The following is a 23,332-nucleotide window of genomic DNA, read 5'->3' as shown; positions in this document are numbered from 1 at the left end:
CGTTTTTACGCTGCTGGGATTCCCCTGCAGCATCGTAAAAACACGCAAGTCCGGAGGTGGTGTTTTCCATGGAGGGGAGCCTCAGGGGAATCCCAGCAGCGCAAAAATGGGCACTTTGCTGGCAACAGAAGTCCGGAGGCGGGGAATCCCAGTGGCAGCGGCTTGGGTTTGTAAGGTGAAAATAGTTTGGAAGAAGAGGCAAAAAAATCTTAAACCCCGGGTTTGTATCTCGAAAAGTTTGTATGACGAGGGGTTTGTAAGACAAGGTATCACTGTATTTGGTGGTGCTTTTTAAGTCTTCTCTAAATAACCCCTGTGATTGTGAGTGCTCTTGTGCTGCCACTCGTGCAGAATATGATAGCCAGGGTCCGGATGAATAGGGCTCCTCAGCTGAAGTAATTGCTCATCAGCTTCTGAGCAAGTTATGGGTTTTTCCTTTTGATGTGTAATATTCATAACAACATGGGAGCAAACTATCTGAAGGTTGCCAAGGACCACAAATACATTCTTCATTCTGGAATACCTTGATTTAGAGGAATTTAAAATACTGTACTACATTTCCTGCATTTTGTGGGGACTTATTTTGTGGTTTGTATTTTGTTTTTTCCTCCTCATTCTATTTCTTTCAAATCAAGCATGTATGTTCATGATGCTTTAATAAGATTTTTCAAATTTTGTATTTTCATTTTCATTTGCATACCAATTTAAGATTTGCAACCATGGGAATTGGCAGGGAAATATAAGAATGAATCAAATCAAAACAAAGCATGATAGTAACAAAAGGATAAGTAGTAAGGAATTAAAATGCAGTAGAAATTGAATGATGAAATGATACTTGTGTTTCTTTCTATATTTATTTATTTATTTATTTGTTTGTTTGTTTTGCAAAAATGTAGAATGTAGCAGGTATAGATCTAAACATAAACATAAGCAAAGCAAGTACAGATAAATGAGGACAGTAAGACAGGGACGGTAGGCACAATGGTGCACTTTTGCACACCCTTTACTTAGGAATGGGGTGAGGTCGACATCAGACAGTCTAAGGTTAAACTTTGGGGGAATTGGGAAAGAAACTACAAAGTCAGGTAGTGCATTCCAGGCTTTGATCACTCTGTTGCTGAAGTTGTATTTTTTGCAATTCAGTTTGGAGTGGTTTGCCTTAAGTTTGTATCTATTGTGTGCTCATATATTGTTGTAGTTGAAGCTGAAGTAGTCATTGACAGATAGGACATTGTGGCAGATGATTTTATGAACTGCACGTAGATCAGATCAAAGGCGAGGTAGTTCTAAATTACCTAAGCCCAAAATCTCAAGTCTGGTGGAATGAGATATTCTGATGTGAGCAGAGGAGTGGAGGATTCTTCTTCTTGTGAAATATTTCTGGACTCTCTCAATTGCATTAATGTCCGATATGCAATTTGGGTTCCAAACAGGGGAGCTGTATTGGTCTAGTGAATGTTTTGTACGCTCTGGTTAGCAGTGTAATATTGCCAGAGAAGAAGCTATGCATTATATTGACAACTCTTACTGCCTTTTTGGCAATATTGCTACAGTGGGTTGTGGCACTTAGGTCATTAGAAATGAATTTATTTATTTATTTTATTTATTTATTCAATTTTTATGCCGCCCTTCTCCTTAGACTCAGGGCGGCTTACAACATGTTAGCAATAGCATTTTTTAACAGAGCCAGCCTAATGCCCCCACAATCCGGGTCCTCATTTTACCCACCTCGGAAGGATGGAAGGCTGAGTCAACCTTGAGCCGGTGATGAAATTTGAACCGCTGACCTTCAGATCTACAGTCAGCTTCAGTGGCCTGCAGTACAGCACTCTACCTGCTGTGCCACCCCGGTTCATACTCTAAAGTTCTTGACAGAGTGAGCTTTGTCTACAAGGTCGTGTCCTCTAAGCTTGTATTTTGTGTTCTGATTCTTTTTGCCAATGTGTAAGACAGCATTTGTTGGTTGAGATTTGAAGTTGCCAATTGTTTGACCATCCTGATACATGATCAAGGTTTTTTTTTTTGAAGGGTAGCAACAAATAGTTTTACATCATCAGCGAAGAGAACACAGTTGCTTATAATATGATCACAAAGGATGTTTATAAAAAGTATGAAGGGTGTTGGTCCTAGAATGCTGTTGACAGGTGTAGCATTTGATAGGGCACTCTCTATTTTAACCACTTGTCTGTTTGACAGGAATGCAGTTATCCAATCATGTAGGATTCCAGAGATACCATAAGATTTTAGTTTCAGAAGTAGTTTGTTATGTATCACTGAATCAAAGGCTTTACAGAAGTCTATGTAAATTGCATATATTGTCTTTGCCTGACCAAGTTGTGTAGTCCATATGTTTTTGCAGTACTGTATAAGAGTTGCAGATTTCAAGATATTTTTTTCCTAAAACCAAATTATTTGTTTAGAGAGTAGATTGTTAGTTTCTAAGTGGAGGGTAATGGATTGGTTTATGATTGATTCCATGATTTTGCAGGTGATGCAACATAATGAGATTGGTCTGTAACTTTCATCGTTACTTGGATCTCCTTTTTTGAAGATAGGGATGACGGTGGCTAATGACCATAATTTGGGTAAAGAACTAGTCCTGAAGGATTTTTCAAAAATTATGCTTAGAAGTTCAGCTATGGCTGTGGAGAGCATTTTTAAGAAGTATGCACATAGTCCATCTTGCTTATGGAGCTAGAGATGGATTGGGGTTGTGTAATGCCTTTTCAATGTTATTTTTTGTAAAATAAATTTGTGTTAGATACAGTAGTTGTTATTTGTGGCACAACTAGAAAATATTGGGCATGAGCCATTGCAGCTTATAAAGACTGAGCCGAAGAATGTGTTAAAGAGGTTGGCTTTAATACCTTCATCATTATAGTCTTTACTTTTTGCATTCTTTAAGGAGTGGGATGGATCTCATGTCTTTGAGTTGGTGGTTTACAAAATTATAGAAGGCATGGGTGGCTATTGTACTGTAGTGGTCTTTGGCAGCATTACAGGCAAAGAATAATATTTGCCAATCAAGAGATGAGAGATCAGCATCTATGATATCATAGTTGGCTTTTTAAAAATTGTAATTGGTTGTCCCATGATTATGGTGATTTTTGTAAGGACATATAATGAAGCAAAAGTCAATCATGCTGTGGTCACTGTTGGAAAAGGGTTCTTTTATTTGTAGTCCATAAATTAAGTGTAAACGATTGCAGAAGATGAGATCTAGACAATTGCTGAGTCTAGTGTTGTTTGTTACTAGTTGATCTAGCCCTAGATTGGCATTGTAAAGGGTTGAATGTATGGGTTCAGTTGTACATTCATTTAGAGTCCAGTTAGTATGAGGTAGGTTGAGGTCACCCCCAAAAATATGAGGGTGTGGGTAGGATGCTGCCTATGTAAGTATTGAGGATAACTTTTTAGCATGTGCGATGTCATAATCAAGGGCTCTATAACATAGCTTAAGCAAAGTGTGATGTTTAAGTACAGCTTGCACATGGTGGTTTCTGGAAAATCATGTTCATGTGCTTATTTTTTTTAGCTTTAGTGATTTTTTTAAATAGAAGATGGCAACTCCACCTCCTCTATGGGTTTTGCAATTGGACCAGTAAATATGATAGTCTCTGGTGTCAGGGAGGGATGCATTCAGCCATGTTTCACAGACAAATATAATGTCAAATTTAGCAGTTTTTAGTAAGAGGAGGAGTTTGGGTATTTTGTTTATGATGCTTTTTGCATTAATTAGCTTCATTTAAGATCATTGCTTGATATTGGGCATGCATACCTAGTTTTAGATAATGAAGGGTTGGTTTTGGTGGATGGTGGATTTCAGGACTTAGATGTTGGGTTGTTTTTGGGTGATGGGGGTTGAACGGTGGATAGTGAATTGCAGGACTTAGTTTTGATGCAGTCAGTGCAATAGTCAATGTATACCTCAATATATTCTTGGTCATGACGTCTTTTGAGTTCCGCATGGAGTTTGCGGGAGCAGATTCATTATAATACGGATAGGTCAGGCCATGAGCCAAGTGTTTTGGTGTTGGAGTCATTTTTGGTAATAGAGTTTATAGTACAAATTTTGTTTGCTAATTTCATGCAAATGACTCTACAGGATCGTGGAGCCACCGAACCATTTCTGAACTTTAATTCAGGGCCGTCTTTGGAAACTGATTTCATTGGGGGGAGATGGTTGGTGCAATAATTTTGTGAACCTTTGTGATATTAGGTTCATTGATAACATCTAGCCCAAATAAAATAGCGTTGTTACATTTTTGTTCAGGCTCAAAGGTACCTTTGATGATAACTCCATTCTTGATGCCTTGATCTTTCTTTCATTATTATCAAAATGGTATGTGAAAGACTGCATGCTTGCACTAAAGATAGTTTGACCCAGAAAATAAACAGGTGGAAGTAACTTAATTCAAGATTATAACAAGTTGAAGTATAACTATCACCTGTCAGTACAGACTTCACAATGCACATAATCAATGTGTTGAATTGCTTACGGCTATTGGAACAAGGGAATTAAGTACTGTAGTTTACTAGGAGGAACTATAAACGCACTTTTTTTTTTCTCTTAGAACATATGACATATTCATATTAATATAACTAATGTGTTTGTGTGTGGAGGGTGGAGAATGTGAGCATAATACAGTACATGCAAAGATCTGCAGCTTTCCTCAATAACTAGCTGCCCTCTGGCTGGGTTTCCTGCTTGTACAATACTCTTTCAAAATCTGCGTAAATGAGAAGTATGGTAGAATTGACCTTATGTGACATGATTTAATTCCTGATTTAGTAGCTAGCATGGAACCTCTTAATTAGACAAGTAGATACCTTCCTCTCTCTTTTTGCTTTGCATCCTTAAGATACCTCAGGGAGAATTCTCTGTTTGACAAATTAAGAAAAAGACTTTAATAGTTCAGAATCCTCGCACACTTGAATTAACTTGCATGAATGATAGAGAATTCAATGTAAGACAATTGTAATTTTCTTGAATTGCGTCTAAATCTTTGGGGAAAGGTGAAAGGGAAATTGTTTCTGGGAGGGAAAGATAAAAAAGAGGAAAAATGATTTTTGTTATAAAACTGGGTGTTTGTATAGGAACCTACCAGAAATCCAGAGATGTTTTCGATCCTTTGGCAGCGTACTGTATTCACTATACAAATTATCTGGTTGCAAGTGACGCAATCCCTGGCTTCATTGTTTCTGAAAGATACAAAATAATTTTTACTTAAAAAAAACTGATGAGGGGATCCTGATTGCTTAATAAGAAATTATTAAAATCCTCACACTCTTGAATTAACTTGCATAAATGATAGAGAATTCAGTGTAAGACAATCGTAATTTTCTTGAATTTACGTCTAAATCTTTGTGGAAAGGGAAATTGTTTCTGGGAGGGAAAGATGAAAAAGAGGAAAAATAATTTTTGTTATAAAACTGGGTGTTTGTATAGGTTCCAAGCACCTATGGGTTCCAAGCAGAGAAAAAGACACTGGAAGCCCAGAGGCTGTTCAGAAAGATGGTTTTAATGGTGAACAGCAGGATCACATGGTTTGAGGTCTTGGGGAAAAAGGGGATCACATGGTTTGAAGATGTTGAAGAAGAAGAGAAGAGTGCCTGAGTTGTGTACCTTCTGTTGTCCCCTACCTTAAGAATTTCCCGTCCCTGTGTAAGGAATGTATCTTATTGGCTGTCAGACTTCCGGAGGGCAGGGGTCCTAGCTAATCTTGTAGGCTTTTATCTGTGTCCCACCAGGCTTGGCTGGTGTGATCTTCTCAGGTGAGATGGCTTTGGGATTTCTATTATGGTTCTTCTTGTATATGCTTGTTATGTAGAATAGACTGCCCATTGACAAAGGTGGGGGGATTCATTGAGCTGGGCCCAATCCTTGATGGTCCACCGACAAAGGTAGGGGCTAATAGGAGTCAGTCTGTTTCGTGCCTAAAAACACATTTCTCCATTTTTTAGCCAGGAAAATATAATATTCTGCCTTTTTAATGTTTCCTAAAATATCTTATTCCTCTAGGAGAGGAATAGGTGCTAACTTCCTACATCTTGAACCCTGAAGAATATTTCAGTTGAGTTAGATCCTATCAGTTGATGATTTTGCTGTATGTTTTCCACTTTATAGCATATGCTATTCATTTTGCTGCTTCACATAGCACAGTTGAAAAAGTATAAGGTTACTACTCTATATCCTTCTGGTGTAGGAGGGACCTATTAGTATCTATGGAGTACAGTGTTGGCTTCCCTATTACATTATTTCTATGGGAGGGAGAAATATTTAGGTGAGTTGTAGCCATGCTGCTTCCTCCTTATTTGATTTTGTACACTATAGAGCTGTGATGGTGAACCTATGGCATGGCTGTTTTTGATAGGAGAATAATAATAATAATAATAATAATAATAATAATAATAATAATAATAATAATAATAATTTATTGGATTTGTATGCCGCCCCTCTCCGTAGACTCGGGGCGGCTAACAACGATGATAAAAACAGCATGTGACAATCCAATAATAAAACAACTAAAAACCCTTATTATAAAACCAAACATACACACAGACATACCATGCATAACTTGTAATGGCCTAGGGGGAAGGAATATCTCAACTCCCCCATGCCTGGCGGTATAAATGAGTCTTGAGTAGTTTACGAAAGACAGGGAGGGTGGGGGCAATTCTAATCTCCGGGGGGGAGTTGGTTCCAGAGGGCTGGGGCCACCACAGAGAAGGCTCTTCCCCTGGAGCCCGCCAAATGACATTGTTTAGTTGACGGGACCCGGAGAAGGCCAACTCTGTGGGACCTTATCGGTTGCTGGGATTCGTGCGGTAGCAGGCGGTTCCAGAGATAGTCTGGTCCAAAGCCATATAGGGCTTTAAAGGTCATGACCAACACTTTGAATTGTGACCAGAAACTGATGAGCAGCCAATGCAAGCCACGGAGTGTTGAGGAAACATGGGCGATTCTTGGAAGCCCCACGATGGCTCTCGCGACTGCGTTCTGCACGATCTGAAGTTTCTGAACACTTTTCAAAGGTAGCCCCATGTAGAGAGCGTTGCAGTAATCAAACCTCGAGGTGATGAGGGCATGAGTGACTGTGAGCAGTAACTCCCTGTCCAAATAGGGCAGCAACTGGTGCACCAGGCGAACCTGGGCAAACGCCCTCCTCGCCACAGCCGAAAGATGATGTTCCAATGTCAGTTGTGGATCGAGGAGAAAGTGTTTTAATTTCTCTTCCTCTGTACTCTCTACAGCAGAGGTCCCCAACCGCCGGTCCGCGGACCGGGACCGGGCCGTTGGGGTTTTCCAGCCGGTCCGCGGCGCCGCTGCCCTCCCGGCAGAGGACATTATGCAGGACAGGGTAGGGCGTCGGGCAGGGCGGGGAGAATCAGGAGGCTCCTTTGGCGGCTGGGGGCTGCCTGGCTTTGTGATTTTGGCTGGGGGGGAGTTAGGAAGGTCCTACTTCTCCCCCCCAGCCAAAAACTCAAAGCCTATCTGCTGGATACGGGCGATGAGCGGGACGAGCGGCGCCGAAGCCGGTGGCTGTGGCAGCTGCTGCAAGAGGCTTCCGCGCCGCTCTGTCCCACTCATCGCCCATATCCAGCAGATAGGCTTTGAGTTTTTGGCTGGGGGGGAGAAGTAGGACCTTCCTAAGTCCCTCCCCAGCCAAAAACTCAAAGCCTATCTGCTGGATACGGGCGATGAGTGGGACAGAGCGGCGCGGAAGCCTCTTGCAGCAGCTGCCACAGCCACCGGCTTCGGCGCCGCTCGTCCCGCTCATTCCCCGTGTCTGGCAGAAGCTGCTGCCCGAGTGCTCTTGGCCGGCGGGATTCAAAGTGCTGGGGTGGGGGGTGTCCTGACAGCCCCCCCACCCCAGTGCTTCACCTCCCGCTGGGACACCCCCCACCCCAGCACTTTGAATCCCGCCGGCCAAGAGCACTCGGGCAGCAGCTTCTGCCAGACATGGACAATGAGCGGGACGAGCGGCGCCGAAGCCGGTGGCTGTGGCAGCTGCTGCAAGAGGCTTCCGCGCCGCTCGTCCCACCCATTGCCCGTATCCAGCAGAAGCTGATGCCCGAGTGCTCTTGGCCGGTGGGATTCAAAGTGCTGGGGTGGGGGGTGTCCCAACGGGAGGCGAAGCACTGGGGTGGGGTGGCTGTCGGGACACCCCCCACCCCAGCACTTTGAATCCCGCCGGCCAAGAGCACTCAGGCAGCAGCTTCTGCTGGATACAGGTGATGGGTGGGACGAGCGGCGCGGAAGCCGGTGGCTGTAGCAGCTGCTGCAAGAGGCTTCCGCGCCGCTCTGTCCCACTCATCGCCCGTATCCAGCAGATAGGCTTTGAATTTTTGGCTGGGGGGTGGAGAAGTAGGACCTTCCTAACTCCCCCCCCAGCCAAAATCACAAAGCCAGGCAGCCCCCAGCCGCCAAAGGAGCCTCCTGATTCTCCCCGCCCTGTGGAGAAGTGTGGAGGGCTGCATCACTAAGCTCCACCCCTCCATAACCCCACCCCCATATGACCAAAGCCCCCCCCCCACCGGGCCGTGGAAAATTGGTCTAGCTTAAAGCCGGTCCCTGGTGCAAAAAAGGTTGGGGACCTCTGCTCTACAGGAACATGCATAAAACTGGTCAAGGAATGTTTTAGTCCGCGAACCAAATAGCATCTGAGAAATAAATCACATCCCCCTCCTGTGCTCTCACACAAGGTTCAATTTATTATCAAAGCCATGTTGGATTCGTAACTGTCATTCCAACACTAAATTCTCTTCAGTTCCCCATCCAGGTTAAAGTTCATCTCACATCCTTACACCCACAAGTGAAATCACCTGGACCAATCCGGTACAGGAATTCACTGGCTTCCTCATTTGTTCAGTTGACCTTGGATTCTGTGTAATGGAATGTGTGGGGGTTATGAACTCTCTCTCTCTCGCCCCTCCTGTTTCCCTATCGCTGTGGTAACTGTGGCAGGCCAAAGCCTCTAACTTCACATAATGGCTTTGGGCCTGACAGTTCTGTTCTAAGCTCAGAGGAAGCAACTCCTCTTGGAAGGTTCTTTTCTAAACATTTTTGCTGCGTTTCAGGAAACATAAAACTCTTAATGATGTGATTTCTGCCTGTTCTGAAATAACAATGCTTGAAATGTTTTCAATGTTCTTCCACAAGATCAGTAGGAACATAAGAGAAGTCTCATGTTTTTCTTCCTGGGTACAATATGGAATGTTTCTTATCCCCTGAGCTACAAGCACATTGGCTTGGGGAATTAAAAAAAACACCACAGAGAGGAAGCAATATTTTGTCATGTAGTACTTTCGCAGCCTCTCTTGCCTGCATAAACAGCAAGTGATCCCAACAAGCAACAGCCAACGAACCATAACATAGCAGCAACATTTCCTTCCTTGGTTATTTATTTGTAACAACTTCGTAATATGTGTGCAGAACACCCATTTGCATTTGGCAACCTGCCTAAAAGGAAAATAAATAGTATGTCAAACTGCAAATTTTAAAAAATAAATTTAGAAACCTAAATGAAAAGAAAAGATCAATAGAGATCACACATGGACAGGAGATGGACAGGTCAGAAGTGTGAAAAATAAGTAAAAATAAAAATGTCAATCAATACTCTTAACTTCTCCCTAGCACCGTGATGGCAAACCTATAACCTACAATTCAAAGTGTTGGTCATCACCTATAAAGCCCTTCGTGGCACCGGACCAGGGTATCTACGAGACCGCCTTCTGCCGACGAATCCCAGCGACCAGTTAGGTCCCACAGAGTTGGTCTTCTCCGGGTCCCGTCAACTAAACAATGTCATTTGGCGGGACCCAGGGGAAGAGCCTTCTCTGTGGCAGCTCCGACCCTCTGGAATCAGCTCCCTCCAGGGATTAGAACTGCCCCCACCCTCCTTGCCTTTCGTAAACTCCTTAAAACCCACCTCTGTCGTCAAGCGTGGGGGAACTGAAACATCTCCCCCTGCCTATGTAGTTTTTGTGCATGATATGACTGTATGTATGTTTTATATACAGTGATCCCCCGGGTATTGCGAGGGTTCCGTTCCAGGACCCCTCGCAATGACCGGTTTTTCGCGAAGTAGCGCTGCGGAAGTAAAAACACCATCTGCGCATGCGCAGATGGTGTTTTTACTTCCGCAGCAGCGAGGAGCCGAAGATTGGGGTTTCCCCACCGCCTACGCAAACTCCTCGCTGCCGCTCGCCCGCCCTTCGCCCGCCCACGCCGTTCGCTCGCGCCGCTTCCCAGCTGAGTCCTGAAGCCAATTCGCTTCAGGACTCAGCTGGGAAGCGGCGAGAATGAACGGCGTGGGCGGGCGAAGGGCGGGCGCGCGGGCAGGCAGGCGGCGGACAAGCCGTTCGCTCGCGCCGCTCGCTCGCGCCGCTTCCCAGCTGAGTCCTGAAGCCAATTCGCTTCAGGACTCAGCTGGGAAGCGGCGAGAATGAACGGCGTGGGCGGGCGAAGGGCGGGCGGGCGGCAGCGAGGAGTTTGCGTGGGCGGTGGGGAAACTCCTCGCTGATGCCCGCCGCTCGCCCTCCCGCCAGCAAGAGGGGGAAGACCTAGGGAAGCCGCCCAGCAGCTGATCTGCCCGGCGCCATGTACGCATGCGTGTCCATAGAAAAAAGGGCGCGCATGCGCAGATGGTGTTTTTACTTCCGGGTTGCAAAATCGCCATATAGCCGTTTCGCAATGATCGGGATCGCAATACCCGGGTGATCACTGTATTGGGGTTCCTTGTTTATTAGACTTTTTAAATGTATTATTGTTAGTTTAGATTCTAACTATTAGATTGGTTATTATATATTGTTTTTATCAGTGTTGTGAGCCGCCCCGAGTCTACGGAGAGAGGCAGCATACAAATCTAATAAATAATAATAATAATAATAATAATAATAATAATAATAATAATAATAATAATAATAGCACGTATGCCACAAGTGGCACATGGAGCCATATTGGTGGCAGTAATGAGCAGCCAAATTTTTTACTGCCACACTGTGGGTGTGGCTTATTTTGTGGGTGTGGATTGATGGCCATGTGATTGGGTAGGAGTGGCTTGTCAGCCATGTGACCAGGTGGGAGTGGCTTGAACGATCATCATCGTTCAAGTGAACTGTTAAGTCCTCGACTTACAACCTCACCAGTGGGGTAACAATTTGCTTCGCGTTTCCCGTGCTCTCCTTCCTGGGTCCTCAGACTGGGTAGCTAGGCGAACGGATGTCAATCAGCTGTTGAGAAAAGATGGGGGAGGAAATGGTTCCCTTGCACCTCTTGCCGGTGCTGGTCTCCCTGCCCTTCTCCGAGGAGGAGGATGGGAGGGTGGGATGGTTAACTGGAACTGAACATACAGCTTCATTTATGTTGTGAGCTGCCCTGAGTCCTCGGAGAAGGGCGGCATACAAATCCAATAAATAAATAAATAAATTTCCATTGGTAGAACTGATTTCAGGCCTTCTGGGCCCACTGGGAATCGGGAAACAGCCTGTTTTCAGCCTCCAGAGGGGGTAGGGGAGGACTGTTTTTTGCTCTCCCCAAGCTGCAGAGCTTTTCTAGGAGCCTAGGGAGGTTGAAAATGCCACCCCCAAGGCCCTCTGGAGGCCAGAAATGGTCTGTTTTCCAACTTTAAATGGGGAAAAATTAAACTGAAGATTGATCAAATCCTATGACAGCATTTAAATGAATTAAATATTAAGATTATTAGAAGCAAAAATTAGGAGTACAAAGTTGATGGGTCTTCTCCTCCTTTTCCTCCTCCTTCGTGTTTCTTCCTCCTTCTTCCCCCTCCTTTAAAAAAAGAACCTTAACTAAATTCTCGGAGTAAGAAAACTGGCAATACAGTAAATCTTAGATATATATTATCCCAGTTGTCTTCTCTGGTACTATTACTATTTAGTGCCAGTGTAAAATCCTTTGCAAACTTCTCACATTTTTCCAAAAGATTTGCTGCCCTGTCCCAACATTATAGCGGTCATTTTATAAAAGGCTTTCCATTAATACCATAAGTTGTGACAGTTTTGTCAGTTTTTAGCCTGGTGCAGATTCTTACATCTCCAGAGTTTGTCTCAACTAAATTTCACGGACAAAATTTCCTACCACTAGAAAATTTCCAAAGTGTCTTTTGTAATCTCTCTCTCCCCCCCCCTGTTTGTAGTACAGTGTTCCCTCGATTTTTGCGGGGGATGCGTTCCGAGACCGCCTGCGAAAGTCGAATTTCCGCGAAGTAGAGATGCGGAAGTAAGTACACCATTTTTGGCTATGGACAGTATCACAAGCCATCCCTTAACACTTTAAACCCCTAAATTACCATTTCCCATTCCCTTAACAACCATTTACTCACCATTATTACTGGTACTCACCACTGAATAAGACACTTAGTGATCCTGATATTTATAAACATAATAATAATTATTATTTATTTATTTATTGTCTTTGTATGCCGCCCCTCTCCGGAGTATAAGATGCACCAATTATTTATTAACAATAATTATTATTTTTTTTGTTATTTATTTGCAAAATTTATTAGTTTGGCGATGACGTATGATGTCATCGGGTAGGAAAAATCGTGTATAGAAAAAAACCCGTGAAGTATTTTTTAATTAATATTTTTTGAAAAACGGTAGTATAGGCTATTTGCGAAGTTCGAACCCGCGAAAATCGAGGGAACACTGTATCTAGAAATAAATACAATTGAAACCAGAATTTTTCTTGCTTGCATTAATGAACAGATAATTAAGTAAGACTAATGACTGATTGTTTTTGTACATGATAATTGCAACGAGATTATTATGTGCAGAAAGATGGAAGGATTCTGAAATAGCCACCATGGTTGGTGGGAAGTCCTCCTCCCTCAGTTCTATAAAATGCAGTGCATTGCTTTCGGGGAGACCCTCATACTTTTAACCATTGTTTTCATCTTCATTGCACTGCATGGAGTTCATCTTTGAGCGGATCATGATAGTAATACATTGTTTGCCTAATGCAGTATGCTGAAATAAAATGCAAGTGTACCTATTTTTAAATGCTTTGGGCTGGGCATGATTCAGAGAGAAACATAAGCTGCTTAAAAGCAAGCTTTATGCTTGAAACGGACAATGCAATTCATAATACCAAGTGCCTTACCCAAGCAATGGCAGGAGGTTAAAGACTTCATTTTACACAGGGATAAATGACAAATGGAAGATGGCATTAGCACAGATTAGGGTGCTTTTTGAAAACATGCCACGTGTGTCCTACGGTTCAGGCTTGCAGTTTAGCAATCCTAATCCAACATTTTTTTTAAAAAAAAAATTCTCTACTAAAGCATTGTTTATCAGGTGGGATAAAGATTGTCTGCTGTTCGCCCAACTTCAGGCCATCCTCTGGACTCTTCTTCCTCCAATGGCTTCCGTTCTAGCATCGGAGATCTATCTTGTAGTTGGAAGTGTAGCAACTTCACAAGGATGCTGCTTGAGCCAAATGAGTTGGTACCTTTCTTAGAGTTTCAGCGTGAAAGTGTTGGTTAGAGACCCATAAACTCCTTTGGGGGATTATGATGGCAATAAGGGCTGCCGCACTGATTCTGAATGAGATATTTCTGCTAGCTTTGCTGACAGTCAGTTCTGTTTTGCTTTTAAGAAATTATTTGAAATGCTCTTCTTGATTAACTGCGGCATGTTGTCAAACTGATACCATTTAAGTGGCAAATAATGTTTTATTGCAGTTACCTTTTATGTGATTTGTGTTTTGACAGTGAAATTTAACTACTGTGCAAAATCTTTTCTGATGGCAAAGGCTGAGTAGAGATTTTGAATAAAGTTTCTTCGTGATTGTAGTACTGTATTGTGATGTGTCCAAAGCACTCTTATTCAAATTATCTATGCAGTTGCTTCGGAAATGCTTCTGGCTATGAGTGTGTGTGTGTGAATCCATGCATAGCCAGCCAGCTGTGTAAAATTTTAGGAAAACGGCATTTTTCAAAAGATTTATGCTGTCATACTTAAATACTGGTAAATGTAAGGGCTCAATCTTATATATGTCTATTTGAAAATAAGTCATACTTTGTGTAAGTATAAAGTCCAGTACCTGTTTGGAAGTAAGACTTACCATGTTCAGCAATGTTTACAAAAAATAAGTATATAAACACCCAACAGACTCATTTTCTTTCCTAATAGTCTGTTGTCCACAAGAATATAACCATTTTCTATGATCTTGGATTGCTTCAAGAACATTTGATTGGTGGCTTTTGCATTGTTTTATCAAAATATAGCTAGAACAGGGTTTAGATTGATTTTTGTGAGCTCTTTGTGACTTACGCTACAAAAACAATGGTTTTTTAATTTGTATGTGTGTGTTTGATAGAAAAAAACCCCACCAATCCAAAAGTATAAATGTATGTTTTATTATATTTTCAAAGCATATCAAATGAGTTCACAGAGAATTCTGAAAACTTATCAAATACAAAAATTGAATCTCTTCCTGCTGATGGAATGATAGTGTCAGGTTTTTATTTTTATTTTGTAAATCCAGGGAAGATTGAAGGGGAAAGTCCTATTGTGTAAGCAGAAATTGTAAAGTGTTGGGTCTTCTGGAATCTGGCAACCCTCTCTATATAGTATATGTAGGTGATGTTATATACTATATGTCCACATGCTGAACTTTATGCAATCTCCTCCTGGACTTTATTGCTTTGGATAACTGGTCCTATGCAGAATTTTTATATTTATTCAGAGGTATTTTTATAGCTACAAATATACACATTTTATTTTCTCAGGAATGTGCAGAGAATGTTGGACTTAGATGACGTATAAATATTAATAACAATAACAAAAATATTAAATGCTAATCAGTTTCTGAAATGTTAGTTGTTTGTTCAGTTGATCCCTTTATTCATTAGGATAGTATATTACAAAGATGTCCATTTCTTTATATATTTTTGACCCTTACAATGCCTGAACAACATTGATACACAATTTCAAACTATAGTTTGAGCCAAGCAGTAAAGATCAATATACCATTGAATTTATCACTGAATGTACTTTCTCTGTTTCTTACTGCTTCCAAATTATTCTTCATGATTTGATTGCTTTTTATTGTGGGGTCTTAAGCTTTGCATCCTATTTTATTGTTATTCCCCACCCTGAGTCTGCGAGGAGATGGGTGGCATACAAATGCAACTAAATAAATAAATTTGTTTCTCTTCTATTATAAGTTCCGATTTATTCATATTTGAGAGTATGTAATTTGCCAATGAAAGGATATATGAATAAGCTTCTCTACTGTTAACATCCCTTTGAGTGGAGCAAATAAATTACCGGTATATTGATTATAATGAATTATATTGATTACTTCTTTTATGGACTTTTGGTGTTCTCTCATAAAATCTTATAAAGTCTCAAATGGTGAAATTGTGTAACACCATTAATATCTGTTTTTTTGTTATTTGAAAATTGTAAGACCTGCTGAAAAGGTTACCAACTTGTAGTCTGTAGTTTATCTCATAAGAAAGCATGATAAAAACAATTGATTAATGGAACTATGGAAATGGGCTAAAAGAAAGTAGGCAATGAGATAAGCTGATATACATAGACAGAAGGAACGGAAATAATGTCCCCATGCATTGATGCATGCTTCATACATGTTCATATATTCATGTATGAGTACAAATTTCACTTGGGAATTGAAAATAATGCACTGTGGGTTTTCTTTTCAGATTTTTCTCTGATTTTAAAGCTTTGGGAAAACATTATATAACTCGAAGTGTACTTCGAGTTATGTAATGCTTACGATGCTTACGAAAATGAAAGATATGTGTTAGAAAAAATATTTTTGAAATGTTTTTGTATACACGGTTTAAAAAGACCCACAGAAATCTAGTAGTTCCAATATTACACATGTTTATAATTATTTGCCTACTTAATTATTTTTTTGATGCAAAGTGAAGATTGAAAGATTAATGTACGGTAGTAGCTATTTTATAGATAATCATTGCAGTAATTATGCAACAGAGTAAATTAGGGATGCTGGTTATGTAAAATTGTTGCACTCTTTCATCCTTTAGTTGAAAGATGTATGAGTGTTATGCAGTCTGGGACTCAGATGATTAAACTGAAGCATGGAGCCAAAGGATTAGTGCGTCTTTTTTATCTTGATGAGCACAGGACGTGCATCAGATGGAGGCCATCCAGGAAAAGTGAAAAGGCGAAAAGTAAGCTATTTTGAAGTTGTTATTTACTTTGCATGTCTTATGATGTGCTTTTTAATTAGCAAGAAGCATGTGTTTTATGTTTATTAAAAATGGGTACCAGCTGTTCCCCACAGGATTAATCCGTCACTAGGAATGATTGTGCCTAAGCTCGGTGCCGGTACTGTGGTACCTCTACGTACGAACTTAATTCGTTCCGTGTTCAGGTTCTTAAGTAGAAATGTTTGTAAGAAGAAGCAATTTTCCCATAGGAATCAATGCAAAAGCAAATAATGTGTGAGATTGGGGAAACCATAGGGAGGGTGGAGGCCCTGTTTCCTCGCAGGAGATTCTTAGAGAGGCCCCATGGAGACTTCTCCCCATCTTTTCTGGCCATGTTTCCTCCCAGGAGATTCCTAGAGAGGCCCCACAGAGGCTTCTCTGTCTTTTCCGGTTACAGTTTCGGAGGCTCGGGTTTGTAAGTGGAAAATCTTGAACACCCGGTTCTTATCTAGAAAAGTTCGTAAGTAGAGGCGTTCTTAAGTAGAATTACCACTGTATTAACCACCTCAAAATTAAGACTGGCAGACACAGGAAAGAGAACACTTGATCAGTTCTCTAGTCTTCTTTAGTTCTCTTCTGATTCTTTCTTCATAGGCTAAAAAATGAGCATACAAGATCATAATGTAAAGTACGTTCTATATTTTCATATGTACAGGTAGTCCTCAACTTACAACAGTTTGTTTAGTGATCAAAGTTGCAATGGCACTGAAGAAAGTGACTTATGGCCATTTTTCATACTTACAACTATTGCAGCTTCCCCATGGTTATGTGATCAAAATTTGGACATTGGCAACTGGTTCATATTTATGAGGGTTGCAAGGTTCAGGGTATCATATAATAATTTTTGGTGACTTTCTGACAAATAAGGTCATTGGGGAAGCCAAATTCTCTTAGCAATTGTCTTAATAATTTAACAAGTGCAGTGCTTCACTTGTTAAATCATTTAGACTGTGCAATGCAGTGCTTCACTTAAAAACTGTGACAAAAAAGGTCGTGAAATGGGGCAAAACTCACTTAACCTTTTGACTTAACAACAGATATTTTGGGCTCAATTGGGCTCATAAGTCAAGGACTACCTGTATGTCAAAAGGAGTCATGCTTAACACGTCTCTTTTTTACATAGTTTTGGCGAATAAGCAAAATTCTTTTTGTGAGGATAGGGTAAGTATTCCTTTAGCTTTCATGTTTTTGGAGTCATATTTATTTATTTTATTTTATTTATTTATTTTGTCCAATACACAATGAGGGTTTTAGTGGGTATATATCTATATACACATAGTAAAATACATGATGAAGGTTATAGAGGAGATACTCATAGTAAAATATATCTAAGAAATAATAGAAAAGAAGGTATAGTAATAGAATATATCAATGAAAGAATAGAAGAAAAGATATAGGAATAGAAGAAAGGTATAGGAGATATAGGAGTGCCATAGGACAGGGGATGGAAGGCACTCTAGTGCACTTGTACTCGCCCCTTACTGACCTCTTAGGAATCTGGATAGGTCAAGTGTTGGGGGTTTGGGGATGACACTATGAGTCTAAGGAGAAGGGCGGCATAAAAATTGAATAAATAAATAAATAGAACATATCAATGAAAGAATAGAAGAAGAGATATAGGAATAGAAGAAAGGTATAGGAGATATAGGAGAGCAATAGGACAGGGGATGGAAGGCACTCTAGTGCACTTGTATAATAGGAAGGTATTTATAATTCCTGCTACAATTTTACTGCAATTAATCTCTTCCATAGATTTTTTTTTTAAAAATTGAAGGTAAAAAAAATCTCCTATATGAGTGAGGTCAACTATTTCATTTCACCATTTTGTATTTTGGGAAGTTATTTTGTGTGGATTTTGCGGGGCAAGAATTTGATCGGGCTTAAATGCAAAGCCATATCTGAAGTTTACAGGAGTTGTGCATTTTTTAATTTACCATAAATAAATTAGATCCTGTTAATGTAAAATGGGATACTGCAATCTGCTATAACATGATAAAACAGATTATACCATTTTATTATTGTTTTCACAGTCATAATTGATTCCATCTACAAAGTCACTGAAGGACGGCAATCAGAAATATTCCATCGCCATGCAGAGGGCAACTTTGATCCTAGCTGTTGCTTTACAATTTACCACGGCAATCACATGGAACCATTGGATCTAATAACTTCTAACTCAGAGGAAGCACGAACCTGGATCACTGGGCTGAAATATTTGATGGCTGGAATAAGTGACGAGGACTCTCTTGCTAAAAGACAGAGAACGCATGATCAATATCCTTTGAAAGCATTCAATTCTGGGAAAATATAGTGATTCCAACTGATCTGTCTTTATTTATTAATAATTTTTATGCCACCTTTATTATTTTGTAGGTAATTCAGGATGGTGAAATACATAATACTTTGCTTCCCCCTTTCTTCCTTACCTGTGAGATGAGCTGGGCTGAAGAGACTGATTCAGGCCCAAAATCAGCTACCTAGCTTTCATGCCGAATGTGGGACTAGAACTCACAATTATTTGTTGCACGTACCAGGTTTACTTTTCAATAGCAATTCTCATTATAGGCACTTATACAATTACAACATGGTTCAACCTTTTAAGTCCATCAGCCATTACAAAATAGCTAAATGGGCTCCAATTATAATAACTGCTTCCAACCAAGGGAATAGTACTTTATAGGTTTTTTTTCTTAAGGTACTTAAAAATGATGTGAAAGATTGCTTTAAAATTTTCATGAGCATAGCACTTCTCTGCTGCATATAAAACAAACATTTGTTTATTTTCAAGCTTTTATGTTAGTCTAAAAAAATAGCTTTAAGGAGTTGACTTATGAAAGTTAATGCAGCGATGTAATTACAAATATTACATAATGCAATTATATAATTACAACTATGTCGCCTCTGATCTGATCTAAATATAGTTCATAAAATCATATTGATTTATTTGTTTGTTTGTTTGTTTGTTTATTTATTTATTTATTTATTTATTTATTTATTTATTTATCTATCAGATTTGTATGCCGCCCCTCTCCGCAGACTCGGGACGGCTAACAGCAATAATAATACAATGTAAACAAATCTAAAATTTAAGTTAATTTAAAACCCCAATGTCCTTCCTATTAATGACTACTTCACCCTCAACCACACCAATACCCAAGCACGTAATAGATTCAAACTAAAGGTTTGAACTCGACTGCAGAAAATATGATTTCAGCAAGAGTGATCAATGCCTGGAATGCACTACCTGACTCTGTGGTTTCTTCCCCAAACCCCCAAAACTTTAAATTTTAGATTGTCTACAGTCGACATCTCCCCGTTTCTAAGATGTCTATAAGGGGCGTGCATAAGTGTACCACTATGCCTACCGTCCCTGTCCTATTGTCCTATTTTATCATAACTTTTTACTTATGTTTATACAAACTACTACTATCCTATACATGTTTGACAAACAAACAAACAAACAAATATAGCAACTGTCAGAGGGCTATCCCCCCTTAGACTGCAGCAGAAATGTGGAAAAAAATAGAGTACTTTAATGAATAACAGAGAAATAGTGATCAATTATTCTAATTGGCTCCCATCTGTTTGTAATCAAATGTAGTCTTTAATGATTCATTAGAAAGAAGAAGTAGCTTAGTTTCTAAACTGGTGAGCTTGATCATCTCTGTTTATATGAAACACTGACCTCTCTTTTAATTTTGTATTGATTGACCCCCTTTGGAAGAAATGTGTAATTCTTACTCTCTTCTATAATTTTTGTTTATTTAATTGGCTGCTTTTATTTGTCTTCACGGCATGCAGAATTGGAGCAACAAGTTCAGTGATTCCACTTTGTTTTTTCTGTTAATCATGGCAAGAGCATAAAACAGAAACAAGGAGTAATAGTGTACAGTTCTTTTCAGGGTTCTCCATGGAGAAGGTGGCTTAGTATTTCAATCACATCATGTTTTTATACATGGTGTGATATCTACTAAGGTGTTTTATGAGACAGTAAAATGCCACTTGGTTTGTGTTGGGTTATTATTCATTGAGTATTTTGTATTTTCCTCACATATTATAATCTATTTGTCAATTACATAAATAATCATACACTAAAAAAACAAAAAAAAACCAACCACATGCAATTCATTGTAGAACAAAGGAGCAGCAATCGTTAAACTATGATTACAAACATCAGAGTTTCTCTAAGAAACAAAATGCTGTATGTGTGAAAGAGAAAGGAGGCAAAAACATGGCAATTTTGAGCATCCTGTTTAATTATAGACCAAATAAACCAGGGGTGTCAAATTCACAGCCCACGGGCTAAATGCATCATATGCTGGCCATTCCCATGCCTGGTTTAGCAGAGGGGAAAAATGTCATGAGATGATGCCATAACGACGCAAGTTTCACACCCCTGAAGTAAAGCAACCTAAGGACAAATCTCCAGAGACAAAGATATTCCATTCCAAAAAGATTATGCTCTGGAAAAGCATCTTTTTTCCCCCAGTGAAGATATTGGATGATGAGGTGGTTTGATTTGTCCCAAGTTGCCGAGTTAAAAAGAAAAGAACACCATATATTCTCATATCCAAATTTCAGCTCTTGTTACCATATTTCCCTGAAAATAAGACAGAGTCTTATATTTTTTTTGACCCCTGAAATATGGCCTTGGGTTTATTATTTGGGGGTGAGTGGGTTATTTTCAGGATACAGGAGGCAGGACAGGCTGAGAAATGTATGTCTTATTGGTATCTGGCAGCTCTGTGGCGTCTCTCGCCCAGTCTGTTTAGTTCCAATTCCAGCTCTAGCCATCGCCATAGGCAGTTGCAGAGTAACTGGCTGGGATTTGGAAGCCATAGAGCTGGAGTTTGGAGGAGAGAAAGAAAGACTTCTGCACCCAAACCCCAGCTGGGGCAGTGGTTGCTCTGCAATGCGCTTCCTCTCTATGGTGACAGTCACTGGAAGCACCCTTGCTCCTCTCCGCTCCAATCTCCCTGCAGTCTTCCCATCTGAGTGCTGACTGACCAGAGTGCCCGCTGGCATGCCTGGGAAGCCCCTCTGCCCTGGGAGACTCAAGACGGGATGGCGATTGAGCCGGACTCTTCCTAGGGAGGGGAGCCTTGCAAGTCCCTTGCCTGCATTCCTTTCCTCCCACAGGCACCACTTACTCCTCCAAGGCGCCTGGCAGCGAGAGACTGGACGGCCACGCTGACAGACACAGCTTGCCCAGTCCAGACAATCAATGCTCCCTGCCTGCAACTGAGCTTGGCTGCAGGGGGGTAGTGGGGGCCTCTGTAGGCAGCTGCAGCAAAAGCAGCAGCAACACCCACAGTGCTTCAGCCATCCCTGCTGAGCAGAAGTAGCCAGTGACCAAACCTCTCTGGTGGCGGGGTGGGGTGGGGAAATATAAGTAAGACACAGCACTGGGACAAGAAACCTTTTGCCTTCATGCTGCATGAAAGAAATCTTTCTCCCCTTTCACTTCTAGAGGCTGCTTAGGGGCGATGAGTCTCATGAAGACTAATTCCTGGCAGACAGAAAGATTTCTTGCATGCAGCATGTAGCCAGAAAGTTCCTTGTCCTGGTGCTGGGTCTTACGTGCACTCTTCTCCCCCTCCCCCACCAAGAGAGAAAGAGGGGGGGGGGGAGAAGGAAGGAGGGAAGGCAGATGCTTTGCCTCAGGCAGCATGTGAGAGTTTCTTCCCCCTCCTGTTTGCTTGAGAGCCGGAGGTGACGGAGGATCAGTGGACACAACACTGAGGAATGTGACTGAGGTAAAAGTCCCAGGTAGGATGCCTGTGTCATGGTGGGATGAAATTTGGCAGTGATAGGTGGACCAGGGTGGAGTGGGCTATGAGATGCGCGTCCCACCTGACACTTTAGCTCTGTCCTGTTCCTCGGCATTGTGTCTAGGGAAGGAAACCCATTGTTTATTATTATTATTATTTATTAAATTTGTATGCCGCCCCTCTCCGAAGACTTGGAGCGGCTCACAACAGTAATAAGAAACAGTGTAACGATGGGACAAATCTAATAATAAAAAATATATAAAAACCCCAACAATTAAAAACCATACAGCACATACATACCAAACATGAAATATAAAAGAAGTTTTCTTTTACAATGGGTTTCCTTCCCTGGACACAATGCTGAGGAATGCGATGGAGCTACAAGTGTCAGGTAGGACACACGTCTCGCAGTGGTGCACAATTTGGAGATGGCAGGTGAGGCAGGGTGGAATGGGCTGCGAGATGCACGTCCTACCTGGGACTTGTAACTCTGTCACATTCCTCGGAGAGAGAGAGAGAGAGAACAAGTGAGAGGCGGGTGTATGCATACCCCATGGGACTGGCTTGACTTTTCTGGGCTCTGCCTCTGGCAGCATTTTCAAATGCATTCCTGCCTGTGAGGAAGAGGAGTCGAGCCTTGATGATAATAATAATAATAATAATAATAATAATAATAATAATAATAATAATAATAATAATTATTATTATTATTATTATTATTATTATAATATAATAATATTATATAATAATAATAATAATAATAATAATAATTATTATTATTTATTAGATTTGTATGCCGCCCCTCTCCGAAGACTCGGGGCAGCTCACAACAATAATAAAACAATGTTACAGTGGAACAAATCTAATATTAAAAGAGAAAAAGACATATAAAACCCTATCATTTAAAACCAAACAACACATACATACCAAACATAAAGTATAAAAGCCTGGGGAAGGTGTCTCAGTTCCCCCATGCCTGGCGGTATAGGTGGGTCTTGAGTAGCTTTTCCTCATCGCCTCACAGGCAGGGGCGTGGTTTAATCATCGCCTCACAGGCAGGGGCGTGGTTTAATCATCGCCTCACAGGCAGGGGCGTGGTTTAATCATCGCCTCACAGGCAGGGGCGTGGTTTAAAACTCCACCGGAGGCCGAGCCCAGGGGAACTGAGCCAGTCACGTGTGGTGTGCGAGCACCCATCTCTCACTTATTCTCCCTCTCCCGGCCAAATGAGTGCCCTTCACAAAAAGAACAGCTTTTGGCATGTCCCCCCCTTTCCTTGGAAAACAGTTGGGGGGCTTATTTTGGTGTGTGTGTGTTATTTTAGTGTATGCA

The 23,332-nt window shown here is 41.0% G+C and overlaps 1 protein-coding gene across 5 annotated transcripts in view; it reads left to right on the top strand.

Moving 5' to 3' along the window:
- PLCH1 (phospholipase C eta 1) overlaps positions 1-23,332 on the top strand; it is a 196,950-nt gene that overhangs the window by 90,562 nt on the left and 83,056 nt on the right. For all 5 annotated transcript variants that reach the window (XM_070753486.1, XM_070753489.1, XM_070753488.1 and 2 more), the window contains exons 3-4: positions 16,044-16,190; positions 18,260-18,503. In XM_070753486.1, the coding sequence (XP_070609587.1) occupies positions 16,044-16,190; positions 18,260-18,503 (391 nt within the window). The remainder of the gene's footprint in view (positions 1-16,043; positions 16,191-18,259; positions 18,504-23,332) is intronic.

This window comes from Erythrolamprus reginae, chromosome 5, assembly GCF_031021105.1.
Source record: "Erythrolamprus reginae isolate rEryReg1 chromosome 5, rEryReg1.hap1, whole genome shotgun sequence".
NCBI classification, from domain to species: domain Eukaryota; kingdom Metazoa; phylum Chordata; class Lepidosauria; order Squamata; family Dipsadidae; genus Erythrolamprus; species Erythrolamprus reginae.
The sequence above is the reverse complement of the archived record's forward strand: the minus strand, read 5'-3'. Positions and strand labels throughout refer to the sequence as shown.